The 24,359-nt window shown below is 41.5% G+C and overlaps 1 protein-coding gene across 9 annotated transcripts in view; it reads right to left on the reverse strand.

Moving 5' to 3' along the window:
- Positions 1–24,359, reverse strand: part of LOC139408736 (lysine-specific demethylase 2B-like) — a 55,242-nt gene that overhangs the window by 26,203 nt on the left and 4,680 nt on the right. For 8 of the 9 annotated variants that reach the window (XM_071152998.1, XM_071152997.1, XM_071152994.1 and 5 more), the window contains 6 exons: positions 18,545–18,638; positions 17,975–18,128; positions 17,675–17,790; positions 5,861–5,987; positions 5,135–5,556; positions 4,937–5,023 (listed from right to left, as the gene is read on the reverse strand). In XM_071152998.1, the coding sequence (XP_071009099.1) occupies positions 4,937–5,023; positions 5,135–5,556; positions 5,861–5,987; positions 17,675–17,790; positions 17,975–18,128; positions 18,545–18,638 (1,000 nt within the window). Of the gene's footprint in view, positions 1–4,936; positions 5,024–5,134; positions 5,557–5,860; positions 5,988–17,674; positions 17,791–17,974; positions 18,129–18,544; positions 18,639–23,714; positions 23,822–24,359 lie in introns of all 9 variants that reach the window. The other variant, XM_071153000.1, reaches the window with a different exon arrangement.

The raw sequence follows: 24,359 nt of genomic DNA on the forward strand, positions 1-24,359 counted from the left end.
ACAGTGCAGCCAATTGGAAGACCATATGCAGATAATGTATTTGAATATGTGCAAGGGAGCCCCACTTCTTCCAGTCAGGAGAGAGAACGCAAAACCAATTGGGGGATATTCATGAGCAGGATCACTGGGAAGGAAAACCAGACCAGACCAGTCCAGCCAATAGAGAGACAGATGGGGTTTAATCACCAAAGGTGCACACAGAATCACCGGCTGGCATTTAAAGGGACCGACGGTGAGGAGCAGCAGACCACAGATTTCTATTCTCAAAATTCTAGCACAATGCAGAGCTCTGCTATTGTGTCTCAATCACACTGCTCTGTGAGTGATTCATCTAGTCTGTTGCTTTCCTCGCTGCCCGCTGTATCAGTGGATCTGGATTTGATGGCTCTGCTATGGCATCTACTATATTTCCAGTAGCTTGGAACTTAACATGCAACACAGGAAGTTAGAGAAGATCAAAGAGCTCTACACAGACCATGTTCTGTTATGCTGCATTCCTTCCCCATTCTGTCTTAACACAGCAGTGGAAATGTGTTATTTGGTATTTTATTAGGATCCCCATTAGCTGTTGCAAACACAGCAGCTACTCTTCCTGGGGTCCACATAAAACATGACATAATACAGAACAGCTCAAGGACAGAACTACATGAATATATTTCTTTTTACAAAAAGGCACAGATGCTGTGACACAATTTCGCATTTTTGGACCTGCTACAAAAGGATAAATCAGACTTTTTGTCAAGCTGGTCAGTATGCCTAGGTCATCCATAATGTACAGTTATGAATATAACTAATGTTCCCTAAAGGAGGGAACAAGGTACAACATACCATGAAGAGTCAACAACCAATCCTATTCACTTGAATCAAGCTGAAATCACACACAGCCTTCCTGCCTATAATACCGGGGCTTGCATCCATTTTCTCAATTCAGTACCGCTCTTCAGCGAGCCCAAAACCCCTGACGGCGTGGGGCCAAACATGTTATATACCTTGTTCCCTCTTTCAGGGAACAGTAATTATAATCATAACTGTACGTTCCCTTTCAGTCGGTGACTCTGTATAACGTACTATGGGACACACAATCACGTCATACTATGGACACACAGTCCAAGTCATGCATCCTAAGAGCATGTAACGTTTTTTCAATTCAAGTAAAAAAATGTAATAATAATTAAATCTACACATGCAATGACTTGTTCAACTACAAATCGTGACCTTGGGACTACAAGGTTGACCTTGTCAAATGAGTTAGTTACATATAACAGAGCTTCAGATGGTTCTTCATACAGTATATCTGTGAAGATCTATCTGCATAAACCCATCTGAAATGCAATCACAAGCCTGAACAAATACTGACAGACTAATCAGAACATGTCTGCCATCTAAGTAAAGTCTAGGGTAGTCTAGCCAGCAATAATGGCACACAAGCAAAAAAGCAACCGTCAGAAAACTTCAGTTAAATGATGTCACATCATTGTTCAGTGATGAGTATCTTTCCTTTTCATTGTGGAACTACATGCCCTACAGCACGGTCGGAGGTTCAAACCCAACTAGTTAGCCTTTTTGAACTTCCTCTCACCACTGGCCATCTTACTCAAGCAAGGAAGCACTGGCTACACAAGCAGAGCAGAAAGTAGTTAGCTTTTAGCAAACACAAAAGCCATACCAAGGCCCCAGGCCCAAAATTTGCAACATCTAGGGGGACGAGTACTCTCTCCCCGCTAACAGACACCTAATTCGGAAGCGAATCTCGTAGCCTTCGTGTGCTTGGAAAGTGCGCAAATTGCGTGACATGTTCTTCCTTCAGGCGACCTGAAGAGCGAAGAATTAAGGAAATGGTTGCGCCATCTATTTGCCCGTTGGGCGTGATTTCAGTTTGCTTCAGGTGAGCAGGATTGATAGAACGCTGCGCCACATCGAAGGCACTGCATCTCAGTGCAAGAGGTGTCACTACAGTCCCTGGTTCGAATCCATGCTGTATCACATCCGGCCGTGATTGTCCCATATGGCGGCGCACAATTGTCCCAGCGTCGTACGGGTTTGTAAATAAGAATTGGTTCTTAACTGACTAGCCTAGTTAAATAAAGGTGAAACTAAAAATGTAAAAATACAAAATAGTTGACTCCCCATAGTATGTTATACCGAGTGACTGACTGACTGAAAGGAAACCATTTATCACTTAGCGCAAAGCTCTTGCTTGGTAAACAAGAACACTTCAAAACAGTGTTAATTATCCAACAAACACTGATGAGGAGACCCAGCTGTGACATGAAGATGAAGAGCAACAAATAGAGAATCTCATTGTGTTCCTCGTTAGGCAACCCTGCAGCCCGCTAAGTCAAAATTATGGAAATAAGTAAAGCCTCTGTTCTAGGGAAGGAGACAATGAAGTGAGAGAGTGACACACAAGCACCAGAAATAGGGGAGAGGGGTAAGTTGAACCATTTTTTACATTCAGCATCACTCCGTCAAATAAATATATTTTAAATATAGAAAATATTCTTTCTAACAAAGATATCTGCATATGTTTCCAGATGTTGTGTATCCCTGGAAATAATCAGAATTCATGTCAACATTCGTTTTGAAAACATAGCTTGTCCAAAAAATGGTCTCTTGGCACAACTTACCCTGGGTAATTTGCCACTTTCAAATTTCTGTACTGAATGAAATATTACTAGGGATGCACGATATATCGGTGAACATATCGGAATCGGACGATATTAGCTAAAAATGCCAAAAATCGGTCCCGATGTCAAAGCTGACTTGCATACCTATATTATGCAAGTACATGACATAATGACGGCACGTAACATTTTGAGCTTCCTAACCTAGCACACAATGTCTGCTGTGTGAATCGAGCAGTCAAGTCGAGCAGTCATTTGAAAGACTAAGAACATTTCCGCGAGACAACTCAAAGGCGAAATCGATTAAAGCCAAGATAATGGAATTCATTGCCCTTGACAATCATCCGCTCTCTGTCGTGGGTGATGTTGGCTTTCGCCGACTGGTCGAGCACCGGTACACACTACAAAGTGTGCTTTCTTTCAGATGTTGCCCTACCGGAGTTGCACAGTATTAGCTACACTGCTATTAGCTTGACAACATACATACATACATACATACATACATACATACATACATACATACAGACATACTATGGAATGCCATTTGGGTCTATGCGTGTCAAAATAGATACAGTAGCACTGTCAAAGCAGTACAAAAAAGTCTGCAAACAAGCAAACACCGGCCACGAATGATGTGTTTACAATACCGCGTTGGTAATAAAGCATAATTTTTCAACCGCAACTTCTGGGGTAGCTACCTTTAGCTTTGTACCTAGCTAGCACCAATACAACCAGAATGAAAACAATGCCCAGTAGAAACTGCAGTAATTGTCATTATTCTTAGCAATGATTTAGGAATCCTTGTGAGTGTATTAGCTAGGTTGCCACTTGTTTGCCTATTGAAATTGAACTTCAGTTCATGAAAATAAATAGCTAGCCAGCTACTTAACCCTGTTGCCCAAAGCTAACGTTATAAGCAGCCAGATAGCGTCATCTGGCTAGAGAGGCTCGACCGGACTTTTATTTTGAAGGCTAACCGCAAAGTCCACTATTGTGGCAAATCCTTATTGTGGCTAGCTTCACATTAATGGTGTTCAGGCCCATCTATGTGAAGCTAGCCACAATAAGGATTTGTCACAATAGTGGGCCTTGCGGTTAGCCTTCAAAATAAAAGTATGGCATTGTACTATTTGTATTAATTTACATCACTGTTAATGACATACTTTTATTTTGAAGGCTAACTGCAAAGACCACTATTGTGGCAAATCCTTATTCTGTTTAGCTTCACATAGATGGGTCCGACCACTATTAATCAAATAAGAACTGTCTTAGAAATTAGGGTTCTTTTAGATGATGACACCTAGCTATATATAGTTAGTGTATGTGTAACCTTTATTTAACTAGGTAAGTCGGTTAAGAACAAATTCTTATTTACAATGACGGCCTAATCCGGCCAAACTCGGGCGACTCTTGGCTAATTGTGTGCCGCCCTATGTGACTACCAATCACGGGCCAGATGTGATACATCCTGGATTCGAACCAGGGTCTGTAGTGAAGCCTCTTGCACTGAGATGCAGTGCCTTAGACCGCTCGGTCAATGTGTGTGTTAACTCTAACTCTACTAGAATGCTTAAAAGGCCACTAAAATTTTAAATATCGGTTTCGTTTTTTGGGGGGCAAGGAAAATATCGGATATCGGTATCGGCCAAAAATGTAATTACGGTCACTAAATATTTCCACTACCTTTTCAAAACCATCTTTATTTCCCAAACACAATTCCATACAATCACAATCACTTTCTTGTCTTTTAATAATTGTAAGTATATTTTAACAGCGCTTAACACCTAACAAACATTTTGTACTTTAACATAGGCAAGGCCTTGCTGTTACCTCATATCCCAGCGATAATGCCTTTGAGAACTTGCCATTGGCTCAATGACACCCGAGGCAAAAAAAAGGATGCACTTTCATGCTAGGTTTAGGACCTCATGTTGACGCTTATAGAGACCCCAACTGATGTATAGAACAATATTAAACATGATCTACCTTGGTTTAGATAGAAGCATCATGAAACCTCTAACAAATTCATTTGACTTGGTGAAAATCTATTTTTTGGACCAAACTTGTTACTACTTTTCCCCAGGAAATGTCTTCCTTCACAGACTCCATGAAATGATGACCTCTTCCTAAATATTTGGTCAAATGGTTATTTTTCTGTATAGTTTCCAATAAACAATGGTGGCTCAACTTACCCCACTCTCCCCTAGGACATGCTCACTACTTCACTGGTCCAAGACAGAGAGAATCAGGATGGGCAGGATATCAGATGAAAAATGAATAACAATTCTAAGGAAACATGCATGCATTCTCACCTTGGCAGACTTCTTGGGCCAGAACACCACAGGTACTCCAGTGGCAGCCATTTTGGGGTCATCATCTTCATGTTCCTTCAAGACAACCTGGGGAACGGGTAGAAGAGTAAAGTATGTTCCTGTGTTTTGTAATGGTTCATCCAGATATATACATAAGACAAAAAAATACACGAGAACTAAGCTGGATGAGGCACATACCTTCATGTCCTCCAGCAGGGCCTGGGGGTCCTTGATGCCATCTGGAACACCCTTCTTATTTTCAGGGAGGGCTTCCAGTTTCTCCACAAGGGCCTTGAGGCCCTTCAGTTCAAACTCAGTCAGATGAGTCCATTTACTCGGAGACTCTGAGACTGGCGAGCCAAAGGGGGTTTTGGGGAACTCTGGAGGCTGGGTGGAGGTGGGGATGCAGCTGTCCTCAGAATCATTGGACAAGGCAGCTTTGAGGTGTCGAAGGCCGCTGGATTTACCCTTCCTGTTATCAGGAGAGCAGGGATCATCAAATGCTGACCTGTCACCCTGTTCATCCCGTCCCTGCTGCGTCTCGCAGGAGTCCTCCTCGTCCATGTCCTGACTCCGGGAGTCAGAGGAGGGGCTCTCTGTGCTCAGCTTAGTTTCCAAGTCTGAGGAAGACAAGGATGAGAGAAGACGAGGGGACGAATCTGCTGTGCTCCATGTGTAACCATTCCGGTCAGATTATAATTTCAGTCACTTTCATCATGCTATCATTTATGTGAGAAGGCAAACTAACTGATTAAACACATGAGTTATATAATTGGCTCTTTCCAAAGCATTACCCACTTGTGAGTGGTAATTACAACAAGAGTGCAAGGCAAGGCTCCCCATAAGAATTATCAGGATAGAACCGGTATTCATAGACACACTCTGGGTATTGGTTAAATAGCGGCATTAGCTGGGCTCACTCACCGATTAGCAGAGGCTCTCTGCGGAACTCCGGAGTGAGATGGGAGCGCTTGGTCAGGCAGTGCACGTACCTCTCCAGGACATACCAGCACATCTCATGGTAGAATGGGTAGCGGAACTTGGAATGAACCTGAAACGAGTTTGGAGAAACTTTCACAGTCTGAGAGAACAAAAAGCTTAAAAAAAAGACAATGGGGGTTTCATTACCATGTTTAATCTACTACCATTTCTTTATGATTAACAAGAGTTGATACCTTATCTTTAATGTGAGTCTAGTGATGCATTCACTGTCTTATAATACCCAGACAGTAGATCTACCGTGACTGTCAAGTATTGTAAAAAAAAATAATAATAAAAATAAATAAAAAATCCAACTTAAAAACAACATGGATAAAAGACCAACGTTAAAAGGTTATGAACAGTAAATATCATGTTTTTCAAGAAATTGGATGATATTTTAAGGAACCAGATCAAAGTATGATGACCCAAGTATGAAAACTGACTTGCTTGTACATTGATTGAAAGTTTGATCATAAAGTTACTGGTCCCCTCCCCCATGTCAACCACTTGGATTCACTATAAAAGGGGACAAGGTGACATCACCTTAACTCTCATTTTAATACAGCATGATATTCTCTTACCTAATATAAATAAGTACTGTCTTTTAACAAACATCGGAGAAGAAGTGTTGGCAGAGGAGCGTAGTTTATATAGCTACTCTTCTGGTGCCAAAAATGTGACTGTAGGGTGTCAGCAAATATAATTTTACCCTATTCATCTATGGCAAAGATACTTATACGTTTGCCCTTACATCTGTGTCTGGTATTAGGTCTTCAGCCAGCATGGAACAAATGGGGGTGGGGGTTCCAAAACTCAGACGCAGCTGTCAAGTCAACACATCCGTCAGTGCTGCTGTGGACCACATCACAAGATACATACAAACCTAGAGCTGTATGAAAAATGTGATAGAACTGATGCAATTTCAACGTTGTTTGAGTTGCTTTGTGTATCACCAAATTTGCTTGAGATGATTTTACTGCGACACTGCATCCAAGTTGCTTTTGACATAGGCGTTTCAATGACTGGTCAGTCAAGGCGAGCTCCTGAATATAAGCTCCCCGCCCACTCAGCCAGTCTTTTCAAACTTCCCAGTAGTTAGCCATTTGAGAAAAAGTACTTTCAAAATGACTGTTCAGGACCTTTAAGTTAAGTGACACAAATGTAAGACACACTGGCAAACCAGAGGCTCTTCTGAAGGCCAAGCTCTTCCATTCATTCACTTCTCCAGGCAGAGCTTGCCCTCTCATAGACACAGCAGCATGATCTGATTCCCACTCTCCTCTTAGAAACACAGCTATATTTATCTCCCAAAGACAATTTCACACAGATCAACACTTGTCAAAGTGATGATCCTTTCCTTTCTTTAGCTACATTTCTATCTCGAGGTGTAAAAATAGAGCGAGCACAACGTGTCGAGCCCTGGGGAGCATATGAAACTGTCGCCGTTGTTACACTCATGCCTCTTTTCCAGCAGAAACAAAAATAGTACGGTACTTCCTGCAAAGCTGACTCTTCCTACAATCTATCCATCATTTCTGAGAAAGCCACATTTAGCCAAGTATCCACATAAATCGCAAAGCCTGCAGGACTAGCATCCATATTATTACAATAACTACTCTGATCATATTATTGTAAAGAATATCCGAATAAGACGAGTGAAATCTGTCTAGGAATTCCTCTATATAGGTCATACAGTACAAACAAACGCATACACACAAAACCAATCCTACACGATATCTGATCACCATAAGAAGCCCTTGGGAGTTTGTGTGAAAAGAAGAGATAAACAAATAGGCCTACAGGCTTGACCCTCTTTCCTTGAAGTCCGTCTCTGGCTGATAATATGAAACAAGCGCCATGATTATTTTCAGCCTGATTCAACATGCACTCCTGTCACTGACTCCATTTCCACATGAATATGGATGGCATTTTTTTTTTATAAAAGCAGGGGGGCAAAGCCCTCATCCTCATCGGCACCACCATTAGCATCAGTCTGCTTCTCAATTGGACGGTAATGGAAATGACTGCACTTTCAGCACTTGTGTGCCTTACGGTGTCACATTCCTGCACAGTTCCATTCAAATCCCTAGCTTCCCAACAGTTTATTTCATATTACTTAAACCTATCCTGATCATATCTGTGAAAACCAAGGAGGTCTGGCTGAGGAAGGGCCTAATTGTATTTCTATTAATTATGGATCCCCATTATCTGCTGACAAGGCAGCAGCTACGCAGTTATACAATTTTTAAAACATTGCAATACATTGACAGATTTCACAAACACACTGTGTGCACTCAGGCACCTACTCCATCGCTACCACATATCTACAATACAAAATCCATGTGTACGTGTGTATAGTGAGTATGTTATCGTGTGTGTGCATGTGTTTGTGTCTCTTCACAGTGCCCGCTGTTCCATAAGGTGTATTTTTATGTTTTTAAATCTAATTTTACTGCTTGCATGAGTTACTTGATATGGAATAGAGTTCCATGTCATCATGGCTCTATGTAGTACTGTGGGTCTTCCATAGTCTGTTCTGGACTTGGGGACTGTGAAGAGACCTCGTGGCATATCTTGTGGGGTAGGCATGGGTGTCCGAGTTGTGCGCCAGTAGTTCAGACAGACAACTCGGTGCATTCAACATGTCAATACCTCTCATAAATACATGTAGTGATGAAAATCTCTCCTCCACTTTGAGCCAGGAAAGATTGACATACATATTATTAATGTTAGCTCTCTGTGTACATCCAAGGGCCAGCTGTGCTGCCCTGTTCAGAGCCAATTGCAATTTTCCTAAGTCCATTTTTGTGGCACCTGACCACACAACTGAACAGCAGCCCAGTTGCAACAACTAGGGCCTGTAGGAACTGCCTTGTTGATAGTGCTGTTAAGAAGGTAGAGCAGCGCTTTATTGTGGACAGACTTCTCCCCATCTTATCTACTGTTGTATCAATATGTTTTGAGCATGACAATTAACATCCAGAATTACTCCAAGCAGTTTAGTCAACTTGCTCAATTTCCACATTATTTACTACATGATTTAATTGTTTAGTGAATGATTTGTTCCAATTACAATGCTTTCAGTTTTAGAAATATTTAGTACTAACTTATTCCTTGCCATCTACTCTGAAACTAACTGCAGCGCTTCGTAAAGTGTTGCAGTCATTTCAGTTGCTAACGTGTATAGTGATAAGTCATCCGCATACATAGACAAGTGGCAATTTATTAGTAAAGATTGAAATAAGTAAGGGGCCTAGACAACTGCCCTGGGAAATTCCTGATTCTACATAGATTATGTTGGAGAGGCTTCCATTAAAGGACACCCTCTGAGTTCTGTTAGACAAGTAACTATATCCACAATATAGCAGTGGGTGTAAAGCCATAACACATAAGTTTTTCCAGCAGAAGAATATGATCGATAATGTCAAAAGCCGCACTGAAGTCTCAACAAAACAGCCCCCCCAATCTTTTTTATCCTCAATTTCTCTCAGCCAATCATAAGTCATTTGTGTAATCAATCAATCAAATTTATTTATAAAGCCCTGTCTTACATCAGCTGATGTCACAAAGTGCTGTACAGAAACCCAGCCTAAAACCCCTAGGAAAAACTACCTAGAAAGGCCAGAACCTAGAAAGAAACGTAGAAAGGAACCAGGCTACGAGGGGTGGCCAGTCCTCTTCTGGCTGTGTAAGTGCTATGCTTGTTGAATGTCCTTCCCTATAAGCGTGCTGGAAGTCTGTTGTCAATTTGTTTACTGTAAAATAGCATTGTATCTGGTCGAACACAATTTTTTTCCCACAAGTTGGCTATTGATTGATTGGTTGGCTATTTGAGCCAGTAAAGGGTGCTTTACTATTATTAGGTAGAGGAATTACTTTTACTTCCCTCCAGGCCTGGGGGCACACACTTTCTAGTAGGCTTAAATTGAAGATATAGCAAATAGGAGTGGCAATATTGTCCGCTATTATCCTCAGTAATATTCCATCCAATTGTCAGACCCAGTGGCTTGTCATTGTTGATATACAACAATCATTTTTTAACTTCTTCCACACACATACTTTACAGAATTCAAAATGACAATTCTCACCTTCATAATTTGGTCAGATATACTTGGATGTGTAGTGTCAGCTTTTGTTGCTGGCATGTCATGCCTATGTTTGCTAATCTTGCCAATGAAAAAAATAATTAAAAGTAGTTGGCAATATCAGTCGGTTTTGTGATTAATGACCAATCTGATTCAATGAATGATGAAGCCGAGTTTGCCTTTTTTCCCCAAATGTAATTTAAGGTGCTCCAAGACCTTTTACTATCATTCTTTGTCATTTATCTTTGTTTCATAGTGTAGTTTCTTCTTCTTTATTATTCAGTTAGTCACATGATTCCTCAATTTTCAATACGTTTGCCAATCAGTTGTGCAGCCAGACTTATTTGCCATTCCTTTTGCCTCATCCCTCAACCATACATTTTTTCAATTCCTCATCATTCCACTGAGATTTAACAGTCATTTTCTTAAATGGGTGCAGGCTTATTAGTAACTGGAAAAGGCAATTTCATAAATGTGTCAAGTGCAGGATTTGTTTGCTCCTCATTAAACACCACAGTCCAACAAATATTCTTTACATCAACAACATATGAATCACTAAAAAACGTATTGTATGACCTCTTATACACTATATTAGGCCCAGCCTTTGAAACTTTTGTTTTCCTAGATATAGCAACAATATTGTGATCACTACATTCGATGGATCTGGATACTGCTTTCAAGCTCATTTCTGCAGCGTTAGTAAAGCTGTGATCAATACATGTTGATTATTTCATTCCTGGGCTGTTTTTAACTACCCTGGTAGGTTGACTGATAACCTGGACCAGGTTGCAGGCACTGGTTACAGTTTGAAGCTTTTTCTTGAGTGGGCAGCTTGATGAAAGCCAGTCAATATTTAAATCACCCAGAAAATATACCGCTGTTGATATCACATACATTATCAAGCATTTTACACGTTATCCAGATTCTGACTGTTAGCACTTGGTGGTCTATAGCAGCTTCCCACAATAATGGGCTTTAGGTGAGGCAGATGAACCTATAGATATATTACTTGAACAGTATTTAACATGAGATTCTCTCTAAGCTTTACAGGAATGTGGTTCTGAATATAAAACAGCAACACCTCCACCATTGGCATTTCTGTAAATGTTCTAACCTTGTATTGCTACCACTGTATCAAAAGGTATTATCTAACTGATTTCAGAAATAGGCAGAATATGAATGTCATCTGTTACTAGCAAACTATTGATTTCATGAACCTTGTTTCTTAAGCTACATATAAAATCAAATAAAATTAGTCACATGCGCCGAATACAACAGGTGTAAACCGTACAATGAAATGCTTACTTACGAGCCCCTAAACAACAATGATTTAAAAAAAAATATATAGATAAGAATAAGAAATAAAAGTAACAAGTAATTAAAGAGCAGCAGTAAAACAATAATAGCGAGACTATATACAGGGAGGGTACCGGTACAGAGTCAATGTGCAGGGGCACCGGTTAGTTGAGGTAATATGTACATGTAGGTAGAGTAATTAAAGTGACTATGCATAGATGATAACAACATAGAGTAGCAGTGGTGTAAAAGAGGGGTGGGGGGCAATGCAAATTGTCTGGGTAGCCATTTGATTAGGTGTTCAGGAGTCTTATGGCTTGGGGGTAGAAGCTGTTAAGAAGCCTTTTGGACCTAGACTTGGCGCTCCGGTACAGCTTGCTGTGCGGTACCAGAGAGAACAGTCTATGACTAGGGTGGCTGGAGTCTGACAATTTTTAGGGCCTTACTCTGACACCACCTGGTGTAGAGGTCCTGGATTGCAGGAAGCTTAGCCCCAGTGATGTACTGGGCCGTTTGTATTTCCTTGCGGTCGGAGGCCGAGCAGTTGCCGTACCAAGGAGTGATGCAACCAGCCAGGATGCTCTCGATGGTGCAGCTGAAGAACCTTTTGAGGATCTGAGGACCCATGCCAAATCTTTTCAGTCTCCCGAGGGAGAATAGGTTTTGTCGTGCACTCTTTAAGACTGTGTTGGTGTGCTTGGACCATGTTAGTTAGTTAACTTCTTGATGCACCCATCCCGTTAGCGGGATCATTTTAGTCAACATTCGCTGAATTGCAGAGCGCCAAATTCAAATTAAATTACAAAAAATATTTAATTTTCATGAAATCACAAGTGCAATATAGCAAAACACAACTTAGCTTTTTGGCGAAAGCATACCAAGCGTTTATGTAAGGACATCTCTCTCAGCAGACAAAACATTACAAACAGCTAGCAGCCGAGTAGATTGGTCACGAAAGTCAGAAAAGCAATAAAATGAACTGCTTACCTTTGATGATCTTCGGATGTTTGCACTCACGAGACTCACAGTTACACAATAAATGTTCCTTTTGTTCCATAAAGATTATTTTTATATCCAAAATACCTCCATTTGGTTGGCGCGTTATGTTCAGAAATACACAGGCTCGAGCGGTCACAACCGGGCAGACGAAAATTCCAAATAGTATCCGTAAAGTTTGTAGAAACATGTCAAACATTTTTTATAATCAATCCTAATCGATACTATTTCAACCGGACAATAGCTTCTTCAATAGGAGAGAGAAAATGTCTGCTCCAAGCTGTGCCAGCAGCGCATAAAAAAATGCTGCTTGGCACCCAGCCATCCAATGACGCGATGTGATCTTTCTTGCTCATTTTTCAAAATAAAAGCCTGAAACTATGTCATCTAAAGACTGTTCACAACATGTGGAAGCCATAGGAAAAGGAATCTGGTTGATATCCCTTTAAATGGATTGAAGGCAGGCAATGGAACAGAGAGCTTTCAGGAAAAACAGCACTTCTGAGTTGGGGTTTCCTCAGGTTTTCGCCTGCAATATCAGTTCTGTTATACTCACAGACAATATTTTGACATTTTGGAAACTTTAGAGTGTTTTCTATCCTAATCTGACATTTATATGAATATTCTAAAGTCTGGGCCTGAGAAATAGGCAGTTTCATTTGGGTACGTTTTTCATCCAAACATCAAAATACTGCCCCCTACACTCAACAGGTTAATGATGTGGACACCAAGGAACTTGAAGCTCTCAACCTGTTCCACTGCAGCCCCGTCGATGAGAATGGGGGTGTGCTCGGTCCTCTTTTTCCTGTAGTCCACAATCATCTCCTTTGTCTTGATCACGTTGAGGGAGAGGTTGTTGTCCTGGCACCACACGGCCAGGTCTCGTACCTCCTCCCTATAGGCTGTCTCGTTGTTGATCAGGCCTACCACTGTGTCATCGGCAAACTTAATAATGGTGTTGGAGTCGTGCCTGGCCGTACAGTCATGAGTGAACAGGGAGTACAGGAGGGGACTGAGCACGCACCCGACAGGCCCGTGTTGAGGATCAGCATGGCGAATGTGTTGTTACCTACCCTTACCACCTGGGGACGGCCCATCAGGAAGTCCACAATTCAGTTGCAGAGTAACCTGTTTAGTCCCAGGTTCCTTAGCTTATTGATGAGCTTTGAGGGCACTGAGCTGTAGTCAATGAATAACATTCTCACATAGGTGTTATTTTTGTCCAGGTGGGAAAGGGCAGTGTGGAGTGCAAAAGAGATTGTATCATCTGTGGATCTTTTGAGGCAGTATGCAAATTAGAGTGGGTCTAGGGTTTCTGGGATAATGGTGTTGATGTGAGCCATAACCAGCCTTTCAAAGCCCTTCATGGCTTTAGACGTGAGTGCTACGGGTAGTCATTTAGGTAGGTTACCTTAGTGTTCTTGGGCACAGGCACTATGGTGGTCTGCTTAAAACATGTTGGTATTACAGACTCGGACAGGGAGAGGTTGAAAAATATGTTAACGTTGGCTATTTTGAGCACTTTTCTTCCGGGATGCTTACTTGTTTTCATTGCTTTACGGTGAAGCTTAGCAGAAGTAGATATGCTCATGTTATTTATGTTTGTGCATGGTGAGCTGCACACAGTGAACTTCCTACTAGGGAACACTGCCTCGGTGCTAACAGTATACATCTGGTTCATATGCACATGATTACTGCACACAATAGCTGAAGGATCAGCAAGGGATTCAGGACAGCTAGAGGGACAAAATTACACTGTTTTTGAATGAATTAGTTCACCTTTATTTAACCAGGTAAGCCAGTTGAGAACAAGTTCTCATTTACAACTGCGACCTGGCCAAGATAAAGCAAAGCAGTGCGACAAAAACAACAACACAGAGTTACACATAAACAATGGATAACAATAACACAAACAATAAACAATAACACAAAAGAAAAGACAAATAGAATCTATGTACAGTGTATGCAAATGTAGAAGAGTAAGGAGGTAGGCCATAAATAGGCCCTAGAAGCGAAGAAAAACAAATACAATTTAGCATTAATACTGGAATGATAGATGTGTGGATGATGATGTGCAAGTAAAGATACTGGGGTGAAAAAGAGCAAGAGGGTAAGTAATAATATGGGGATGAGGTAGTCGGATGTGCTATTTACAGATTGGCTGTGTACAGGTACAGTGATGGGTAAGCTGCTCAGACAGCTGACGCTTAAAGTTAGTGAAGGAGATATAAGTCTCCAGCTTCTTGCAGATTTTTGCAATTCGTTCATGTCATTGGCAGCAGAAAACTGGAAGGAAAGGCGGCCAAAGGAAGTGTTGGCTTTGGGGATGACCAGTGAAATATACTTGCTTGAGCGCGTGCTACGGGTGGATGTAGCTATGGTGACCAGTGAGCTGAGGCGGGGCTTTACCTAGCAAAGACTTATAGATCACCTGGAGCCAGTGGGTTTGGCGACGGATATGTAGCGAGAGCCAGCCAACGAGAGCATAAAGGTCACAGTGGTGGGTAGTATATGGGGCTTTGGTGATAAAACGGACGGCACTGTGATAGACTACATCCAGTTTGCTTAGTAAAGTGTTGGAGGCTATTTTGTAAATGACATAGCCAAAGCCAAGGAAAGGTAGGATAATCCGTTTTTTGAGGGCAAGTTTGGCAGCATGAGTGAAGGAGGCTTTGTTGCGAAATAGAATGCTGATACTAGATTTAATTTTGTATTGGAGATGCTTAATGTGGGTCTGGAAGGAGAGTTTACAGTCTAACCAGACACCTAGGTGTTGTCCACATATTCTGGGTCAGAACCATCCAGAGTAGTGATGCTAGTCGGGCGGGAGGGTGCAGGCAGCAATCGGTTAAAGAGCATGCACTTAGTTTTACTAGCATTTAAAAGCAGTTGGAGGCCACGGAAGGAGTGTTGTATGGCGTTGAAGCTCGTTTGGAGGTTTGTTAGCACAGTGTTCAAAGAAGGGCCAGATGTATACAGAATGGTGTCGTCTGCGTAGAGGTGGATCAGAGAATCACCAGCAGCAAGAGCGACATCATTGATATATAAAGAGAAAAGAGTCGTCCCAAGAATTTAACCCTGTGGCACCCCCATAGAGACTGCCAGAGGTTCGGACAACAGACCCTCCGATTTGACACACTAAACTCTATCTGAGAAGTGAACCAGGCGAGGCAGTCATTTGAGAAGCCAATGCTGTTGAGTCTGCCGATAAGAACGCGGTGATTGACAGAGTCGAAAGCCTTGGCCAGGTCGATGAAGACAGCTGCACAGTACTGTCTTTTATCGATGGCGGTTATGATATTGTTTAGGACCTTGAGCGTGGCTGAGGTGCACCCATGACCAGCTCGGAAACCAGATTGCATAGTGGAGAAAGTACGGTGGAATTCAAAATGGTCGGTGATCTGTTTATTAACTTGGCGTTCAAAGATTTTAGAAAGGCAGGGCTGGATGGATGTAGGTTTGGGTCTAGAGTCTCCCCCTTTGAAGAGGGGGATGACCGCGGCAGCTTTCAATCTTTGGGGATCTCAGACGATACGAAAGAGAGGTTGAATATACTAGTAGTAGGGGTTGCAACAATTTGAGGATAATTTTAGAAAGAGAGGGTCCAGATTGTCTAGCCCAGCTGATTTGTAGGGATCCAGATTTTGCAGTTCTTTCAGAACATCAGGTTACTTACATTGTGTCTACCAACTCCCCTGGTATAATGTACATTTGCTGAAGAATTATGACAACTCAGCATCACAATGGTAGGGATTAGCTGAGCTGGGCTTGAGTCATTGATAAGTCATTGTCTCAATGCAGCCTTAATGTTGTAAAAGTATCCAGGAACCCAAATGATTTGGATGGATCACATCCTCCTTATAAAATGTGTTTTGTTTCCAAAAAGTTATTGAAATTGTCAACAAAAAGTTACACCAATTGAGCTGCAATAATCACGTAGCCAGTAGTGAAAAGAAAGAATCCTGCAAAAGCATTTAATGCCACTATTCAGAGGGCACAGAGCCAAATATGATGGGTATTTAATTAGCGTCTAGCAGAGAGTCAATGACCTCTTTAAAATCCAGTTTCAACAGTTCAGAGTTGCCCTTCATAATGTTATTAAAACGCACATGAACTACGATAGAATCGATTTCCATGTCCTGAAGTAGCACATTCGGTAGCAGTTAAGTAATGTCATTTGCTCAAGCTCTGGGATAGGACATTGTTTTTGCACCAGGAACATTCACATTTCTTACCATGGAGCAGCACAAAATCACGGCTGGCGAGAAGGACGAGGACACCTCCCACTCCCATGCCTCGGAGAACACTTTATGGGCGGGCGAGAGGTAGGATAACTTGAGCCTGTTGCTCCCGGCACAGGCCTCCGACATATGGAGAATCCCTGTTCGATCCAGAGCAGGGACGGAAGGTTGCCGACGTCAACTTCGAAATCGTAGGAGTAGGCACTGCGGCCGCAGACATAAGGTGCAGGAAGATCAGGCTCCAGGACGCCAAAACTATTTGTTGTGAGTGTAGACTGCTTTGCGGGAGGCCGCTGTCTTTGCCTTCCACGGCTCATGACATGTGACCATCTTTGATTGCCTTGCTCCTCTTGCTGTGCCCCTTCGAATCTGCTATCAGATGGGGGAGCTCCAGGCAACACAGGCCAGTCGGATAATGACAAAAGACAAGGCGGAGATGCAGCCAACAAGCGCGTACACCGTCCAGCCACTGGCGTAGAAAAGGTAAAAATTCCACTCTGCGTTTTAACTAGTTTCTTAGGTAGGCTGGCAACCTGCGTGATCAAGGAAGCCACCTCAAGCCTATAATCCCGGGCAAGCAAACAATTGCCGCATTGGAACTCTGCGTGATCCGGTTTGTCCTGAAGCAAAGCGTAGTAGACACAGCTCCTACAGCACTGGAACACTACAATTATTTCTCCAGACAAAGAGGGCTCCATTGCAAAACTCATCTGGGACTAACTTCGTTAGCTTGGTGGCAAGCAGCTTAGCGGCTCTGTCAAGCAGGCTTCAACCTGTCTGTTAAGCAGAATTCTGGGACAAGAAATAGCGGTCCTAGCTGTTAAAAGCTAACCACGTCACGGAATCCACGCAAAAACAAGTTTGGTATTTATATTTAACGAATATCAGTTATGTTTTAATCAAAAATAACAAGCCGAGTGTTTCCAGCATACAGTGTTCAGCTGCGCACTCTGATGACATCACAAGGTTGGTTTGACATTCTCACACTCATTGACGCAGCAAACTAAGTGACCTTGACTTGTTTGCATGAGGTGAGGCTGTTTCCTCATCCATCTTCATTGTAGAGACACAGTTTAGTTTAACTAATGGTCATAGGTGGAGTGAAGCGTCAGTAGTGGGACACCTGTATGACAGCCTACCTTAGTCCTATTCTCTATCTCATAGATGGAGAGTTGCATGGGAATGTTAAAGCTGTGCAGAATGTTGCCTCCAAACACCAGCGTGTCCTCAGGGGTGTAGACTGCATGAATCCAGCCTGAAACAGGACAGCCAGCCAAACATCATGAGAACCGGCTGACCCACTCAAAACAGATAGCATGCCCAAACATGTCCTCAAACACATGCTTGAATAAAGCAGAGCATGTAATGTATGGTTTGCTACAATAATATTAACGTCAATATGATAGGAATACATCAAAATTAAATGCTAGGCAGTTCACCAGAGGGGATGAAGAAGGTGTAGCCCTGTTTCAGCTCCACCCTCTGGCAGCCATCTGCACGGTCTCCCAGGAAGATGTCACTCTGCTTGCCTGACAGAACCCAGTCCTCATACAGGGCAAGGTTATGAGGCGTCGGAGGCACCAGCCAGAACACCTGGGGACGGGACAGGGTATGAAAAGCTGTGAATGTAGCTTTGGTAGTCATCTAAAACAAGGGTGATATTTCTATTTTAACAGCACTCAATGTTACATCTTATACTAGAGAAGCCGGGACATTTCTTAGATTTGACTATCCTACCGCAACATTTCTCTTCCTCTAGCTTGAAATGTGCACGTTTATATAATGAGATCCCTCAACGGACTACCTAGCAACAGTCCTGTGATTTCTGCAGCCGTCGCTGAGAAAAACAGGGGGCAGGTTCGTTTGTAGCGCCTCTGCAGAAATCTGATACATTAACAGTACCGGCATTGGAGGAGGGTACATCAGAGCCTCAGGTGGATGCACTGCTGTTATCCACATACTGTTAAAGAAAAATTAATACAAATAATAATACAAATAAATGAACTTACCTTCCCTCCCTTGAAAACGTGATACCACACAGACGTGCCCCCGAAATCAATGTGGAAGTCAGTATAGCAGCCCTTCACGCTCATCAAACAGTACCTACAGAGGAGGGATGAGAGGGATGGATGATGAGACCCCGCATCTGCATAGTTATGATGAACCTGAGGGATCAGACAGTGGGTTAGATACTGAGCTGAATGAACATCAGAAATGGGTAAATAAAACATGTGCAGTATGGTCACCAACTTTGTCAAAGAAGCGCTCAGTGAGCAAACTTTTGTTCACTGTTCTTACCCCAGAAACTATCCAGAAAGTGTAGCATTGCAACATTCCAGTACATGGAATGGAGCTTGAGTATGGAAGCTATTTGGCCGAAAATGTCTATTTATTCCTTCAAAACAAGCAGTTCAACCAATTTGGAATAGCCCCAATACCTGGTTGAAATCTTCTACATCTACCAATACTCTATTCCGACCAACATCAAAAAAATCAATAACCACAAATGTGTGGACACACACACACAATACCCCATAATGTCAGTGGATGGTTATTTGCAGTTTTTACTAATTAATTAAGAAAGAAAAGATGAAATGTCTTGAGTCCATAAGTATTCAACTCCTTTCTTATGGTAAGCCTAAAGTTCAAGAGTAAATATGTTGTTTAGCAAGTAATATAAGTTGCATGGACAATTATCTGTAAGGTCCCTCAGTCGAGCAGTACATTTCAAACACAGATTCAACCACAAAGACCAGAGAAGGGCCCTCGCAAAGAAGGGCACCTATTGGATAGATCGTTTTTTAAATGTTTTAAAGACGTTGAATATCCCTTTGAGCATGATGAAGTTATTAATTATATTTTGGATGGTGTATCAATACTAGTGGTTGACCAATTAACCGGAATGGCCGATTAATTAGGGCCGATTTCAAGTTTTCATAACAATCGGTAATCGCCATTTTTGGACACCGATCACGGCCGATTACATTGCACTCCACGAGGAGACTGAGTGGCAAACTGACTACCTGTTATGCGGGTGCCGCAAGGAGCCAAGGTAAGGTGCTAGCTAGCATTAAACATACCTTATAAAAACAATCAATCTTCACATAATCACTAGTTAACTACACATGGTTGATGATATTACTAGTTTATCTAGCTTGTCCTGAGTTGCATATTATCGATGCGGTGCCTGTTAATTTATCATTGAATCATAGCCTACTTCACCAAATGGTTATTTAACAAGTGCATTCGTGAAAAGAAACACTGTCGTTGCACCAATGTGTACCTAACCATAAACATCAACGCCTTTACCTGCATATTTAGTTAATATTACCTGCTAACATGAATTTCTTTTAACTAGGGAAATTGTGTCACTTCTCTTGCGTTCCGTGCAACAGAGTCAGGCTATATGCAGCAGTTTGGGCCGCCTGGCTCGTTGCGAACTGTGTGAAGACCAACTTAGCCAAACGGGGGATGACTTAATAACAACGCATTTGCAAAAAAAGCACAATCGTTGCACGAATGTACCTAACCATAAACATCAATGCCTTTCTTAAAATCAATACACACGAGGTATATTTTTTTAAACCTGCATATTTAGTTAAAAGAAATCCAGGTTAGCTGGCAATATTAAACTAGAGAAATTGTGTTACTTCTCTTGCGTTTATTGCACGCAGAGTCAGGGAATATGCAACAGTTTGGGTCGCCTGGCTCGTTGAGAACTAGTTGAGAGCTCGTTGAGAATTTGCCTGAATTTTACGTAATTATGACATAACATTGTAGGTTGTGCAATGTAACAGGAATATTTAGACTTATGGATGCCACCCGTTAGATAAAATACGGAACGGTTCCGTATTTCACTGAAAGAATAAATGTTTTGTTTTCAAAATGATAGTTTCCAGAATTTACCATATTAATGACATAAAGCTTGTATTTCTGTGTGTTATTATATTATAATTAAGTCTCTGATTTGATATTTGATAGAGCAGTCTGACTGAGCAGTGGTAGGCAACAGCAGGCTCGTAAGCATTCATTCAAACAGCAAATTCGTGCATTTGCCAGCAGCTTTTCCCTGTGCTCCAAGCATTGAGCTGTTTATGACTTCAAGCCTATCAACTCCCGAGATTAGGCTGGTGTAACCGATGTGAAATGGCTAGCTAGTGAGCGGGGTGCGTGCTAATAGCATTTCAATCGGTGACATAACTCGCTCTGAGACCTTGAAGTAGTTGTTCAAGTATTTGTTCAAAAGGGCCTTGGCTTTTGTTGAGCGATGGGTAACTGGCTGTTGTCGTTGTGTTGCTGGTTCGAGCCCAGGAAGGAGCGAGGAAAGGGACAGAAGCTATACTGTTACACTGGCAATACTAAAGTGCCTATAAGAACATCTAATAGTCAAAGGTATATGAAATATAAATGGTATAGAGAGAAATAGTCCTATAATAACTACAACCTAAAACTTCTTACCTGGGAATATTGTAGACTCATTTTAAAAGAAACCACCAGCTTTCATATGTTCTCATGTTCTGAGCAAGGAACTTAAACGTTAGCTTTTTTACATGGCACATATTGCACTTTTACTTTCTTCTCCAACACTTTGTTTTTGCATTATTTAAACCAAATTGAACAAGTTTCATTATTTATTTGAGGCTAAATTGATTTTATTGATGTATTATATTAAGTTAAAATAAAAGTGGTCATTCAGTATTGTTGTAATTGTCATTATTACAAATAAATAAATGTTAAAAAAAATGTTTAAAAATAATAATAATTTAATCGGATGATTAATCGGTATCAGCTTTTTTTGGTCCTCCAATAATCGGTATCGGCGTTGAAAAATCATAATCGGTCGACCTCTAATCAATACACCCAGTCACTACAAAGATACGAGCGTCCTTCCTAACTCAGTTGCCGGAGAGGAAAGAAACCGCTCAGGGGTTTCACCATGACGACAATGGTGACTTTAAAACAGTTACAGAGTTTAATGGCTGTGAAAGGAGAAAACTGAGGATGGATCAACAACATTGTAGTTACTCCACAATACTAAACTAATTGACAGAGTGAAAAGGAAGCCTGTACAGAATGAAAATATTACAAAGCATGCATCCTATTTGCAAGAAGGCACTAAAGTACAACTGCAAAAGTTTTGTCCTGAATATGAAGTCTTATGTTTGGGACAGATCCAATACAACACATTATGGAGTACTACTCTCCATATTTTCAAGCACAGTAGTGGCTGCATCATGTTATGGGTATGCTTGTAATCATTAAGGACTGGGGAGTTTTTCAGGATAAAAAAATAAATGGAGCTAAACTCAGGCAAAAGGAAAACCTGGTTCAGTCTGCATTCCACCAAACACTGGGAGATTAATTCACCTTCCAGCAAGACAATAACCTAAAACACAAGGCCAAATCTACTGGAATTGCTTACCAAGACTAAGTTCCTTTGTGGCCGAGTTACAGTTTTGACTGAAATCTACTTATAAATCTGTGGTCGTGGCCAATGGCGCAGTCTCTGAAGGAACATTTTTAAATGCTGTTCTCTTGGCCGCAGAGACTTCCTGCAAATTTTTCCTTCGGAGGGGAGAAAATGTTAACGTTTTAAGCTCCTTTCCTGCAATTCTACACATTTTGCCGAGGCTTATGTAGTGTTCTTATGCAGCGGAGTGAATCAAACATTCTAGCAGCAGGCTGCTAAATTAATATAGGGAAAACAATGCAAATTATGGTTAAAGCCACAGTCATGATTGTTGTAAGATGGTTTGATTTGTATGTAGGCTACTGCAAAATGGTACATCCATTATCCTGGTATCATTTTAAAGTCAGCACAGGTATTCTACTCGCCAGGTTTCTCAGATCTATACCCTACAGTAAATCAGGCAACAACAACAAATCTAGATACAGGTCCATACATACACTGAGTGTTTGATGAAAAAGGTTATGACATTTCTAATTCAAAGCCTTTCACAGGGTTGTAATTCCACTATTCATGCCATGGGACATCCATCATGAATGATGAACAAACAATACACCAAATCTATACCAAACACTGATCGACACAGCCCCTGTTCCTGTTGTAGGACAAATGACCTCTCTTGGCAGCACGAGTCCACCAGGGAGCCTCCATAACACCAGTTGATCAATACAAGCTTGTTTGCCTCCTCTGATCCAGTCAGTTGCAAGAGCTCATAAAATACAGACCACTTCCCATCCTGTCAACGCGGCTAATTTCAGCCATACATATTTAATTTGGTCTATTACATAAGTCGGGGGCTAAGATATAGTTCTCCAGCCTCCGCTGGCTCCTACTGTATGACGCTAGTCAGAAAGATACAGGCTTGTCATCCATCCTACAGCAGTGTATCTGCTCCCTCCCACAGAGAGACCTGAGGAAAGGGTTTACAGGAGTATGACCTTGACTGAGGTAATGGGTTAAACTGCCAGTTTAAGCACATAAATACTCAGGGAGAAGGACACCTCATCCATATAAGTGATAATGCCCAAGAAGCCGGTGTTTGGAGGATATATTGCCACGAGTGTCGTAGAGGGCCGGCAAACCGTGCCAATATGTCCTTCAAACACTGGCATCATGGGCATTATCATTTTTATACAAAGGGTTACCAACATATTCAAATAATGATTGACATATTTTCATAAAAAAAACATTTTCTATGAATTTATTCATACTATTTCATCCTTCCACAAGATATAGTCCCGACACAAATCTAAGGTTGCCAGCCAAGCCGACTGGTCATTCGTTCTATCGGTTCGGTTGCAAGAGATGTGACCCATCCGTCATTTCTGTTCTCTATCTATGGACGCGACCCAGTCACTCATTCTAAATGTTCCATTACCATACTGGCTGGCAACGTTCTTATTCCTTGCTTGCTTGCTAGCCAGTTATGGCTAAATTACAGTCACGTCAAACAGTGCAGCCAGAATAACAGCAAACTAGCTGCGTTTGCGTTTGTTTAAGCTGTTTTCTAGTGACATTTATTTGGAATCATCCATAACAATGAGCTAATGGGGCGCGATTTCGCCTGGCATAGAAAATGTGTTCTCTCGTCAGGACACTGTTGTTCAGAGGAGCTAGCCAACAACACAGCTAACACAATCACAACAAACTGAAGCTGGAAAGACTTCAAACAAGCTGCATTTCGTTTTGTTTTACCTGTTTTCTGACATTACCTGTTTTCTTGACATTTCTTTGTATATATCCATAAAAATGGTGCCAGCTGATTCATGAATTTAACTGGCTGAGAAAAGTGGTCTGTCTCGTCCCGACACATTCCTTACTATGGGACAGGTGGAGAAAGAATTTCAATATTGAAATAATGTTGCAAATATCCGAGGTTTATAAAAATCTCAGCTGTGGAAAACCAACTGCTTGTCTAAAAAAAAAAAATGGGATATAATGTCTAGATGCTTTTTATAGTGGAGATCAAGTTTATAAATTGCCTGGCTGGGTTGATGAGACAGTGAATTGCGCAGTGAGATGGATCAGAGTAAATATGCATTTCAACGTCATAGCTTTAGCCGGTGGTAACTTGTTGAATAGACACCAGTTGGAATGCGGTTTTAAACAATCAGTATCCAGGATTAGACCACATTTTGTATAACTAGACACAAATATCACCTACACTCAACGGAACATGTAGAGACGCATAATACTGTATGGCTTACATACTTCACATTCACTCTCTTTATATTATGAATACCATACTTGCAAACAAAGACAAATAATTTTCAAAGAAGCACATATAGGCCTCCTACACATTCACAGATGTTTATGATAGAACTATCTTCACCCACGTCTGTTGCAATAATCATAAA

This window comes from Oncorhynchus clarkii, chromosome 5 (assembly GCF_045791955.1).
Source record: "Oncorhynchus clarkii lewisi isolate Uvic-CL-2024 chromosome 5, UVic_Ocla_1.0, whole genome shotgun sequence".
Classification (NCBI taxonomy): domain Eukaryota; kingdom Metazoa; phylum Chordata; class Actinopteri; order Salmoniformes; family Salmonidae; genus Oncorhynchus; species Oncorhynchus clarkii.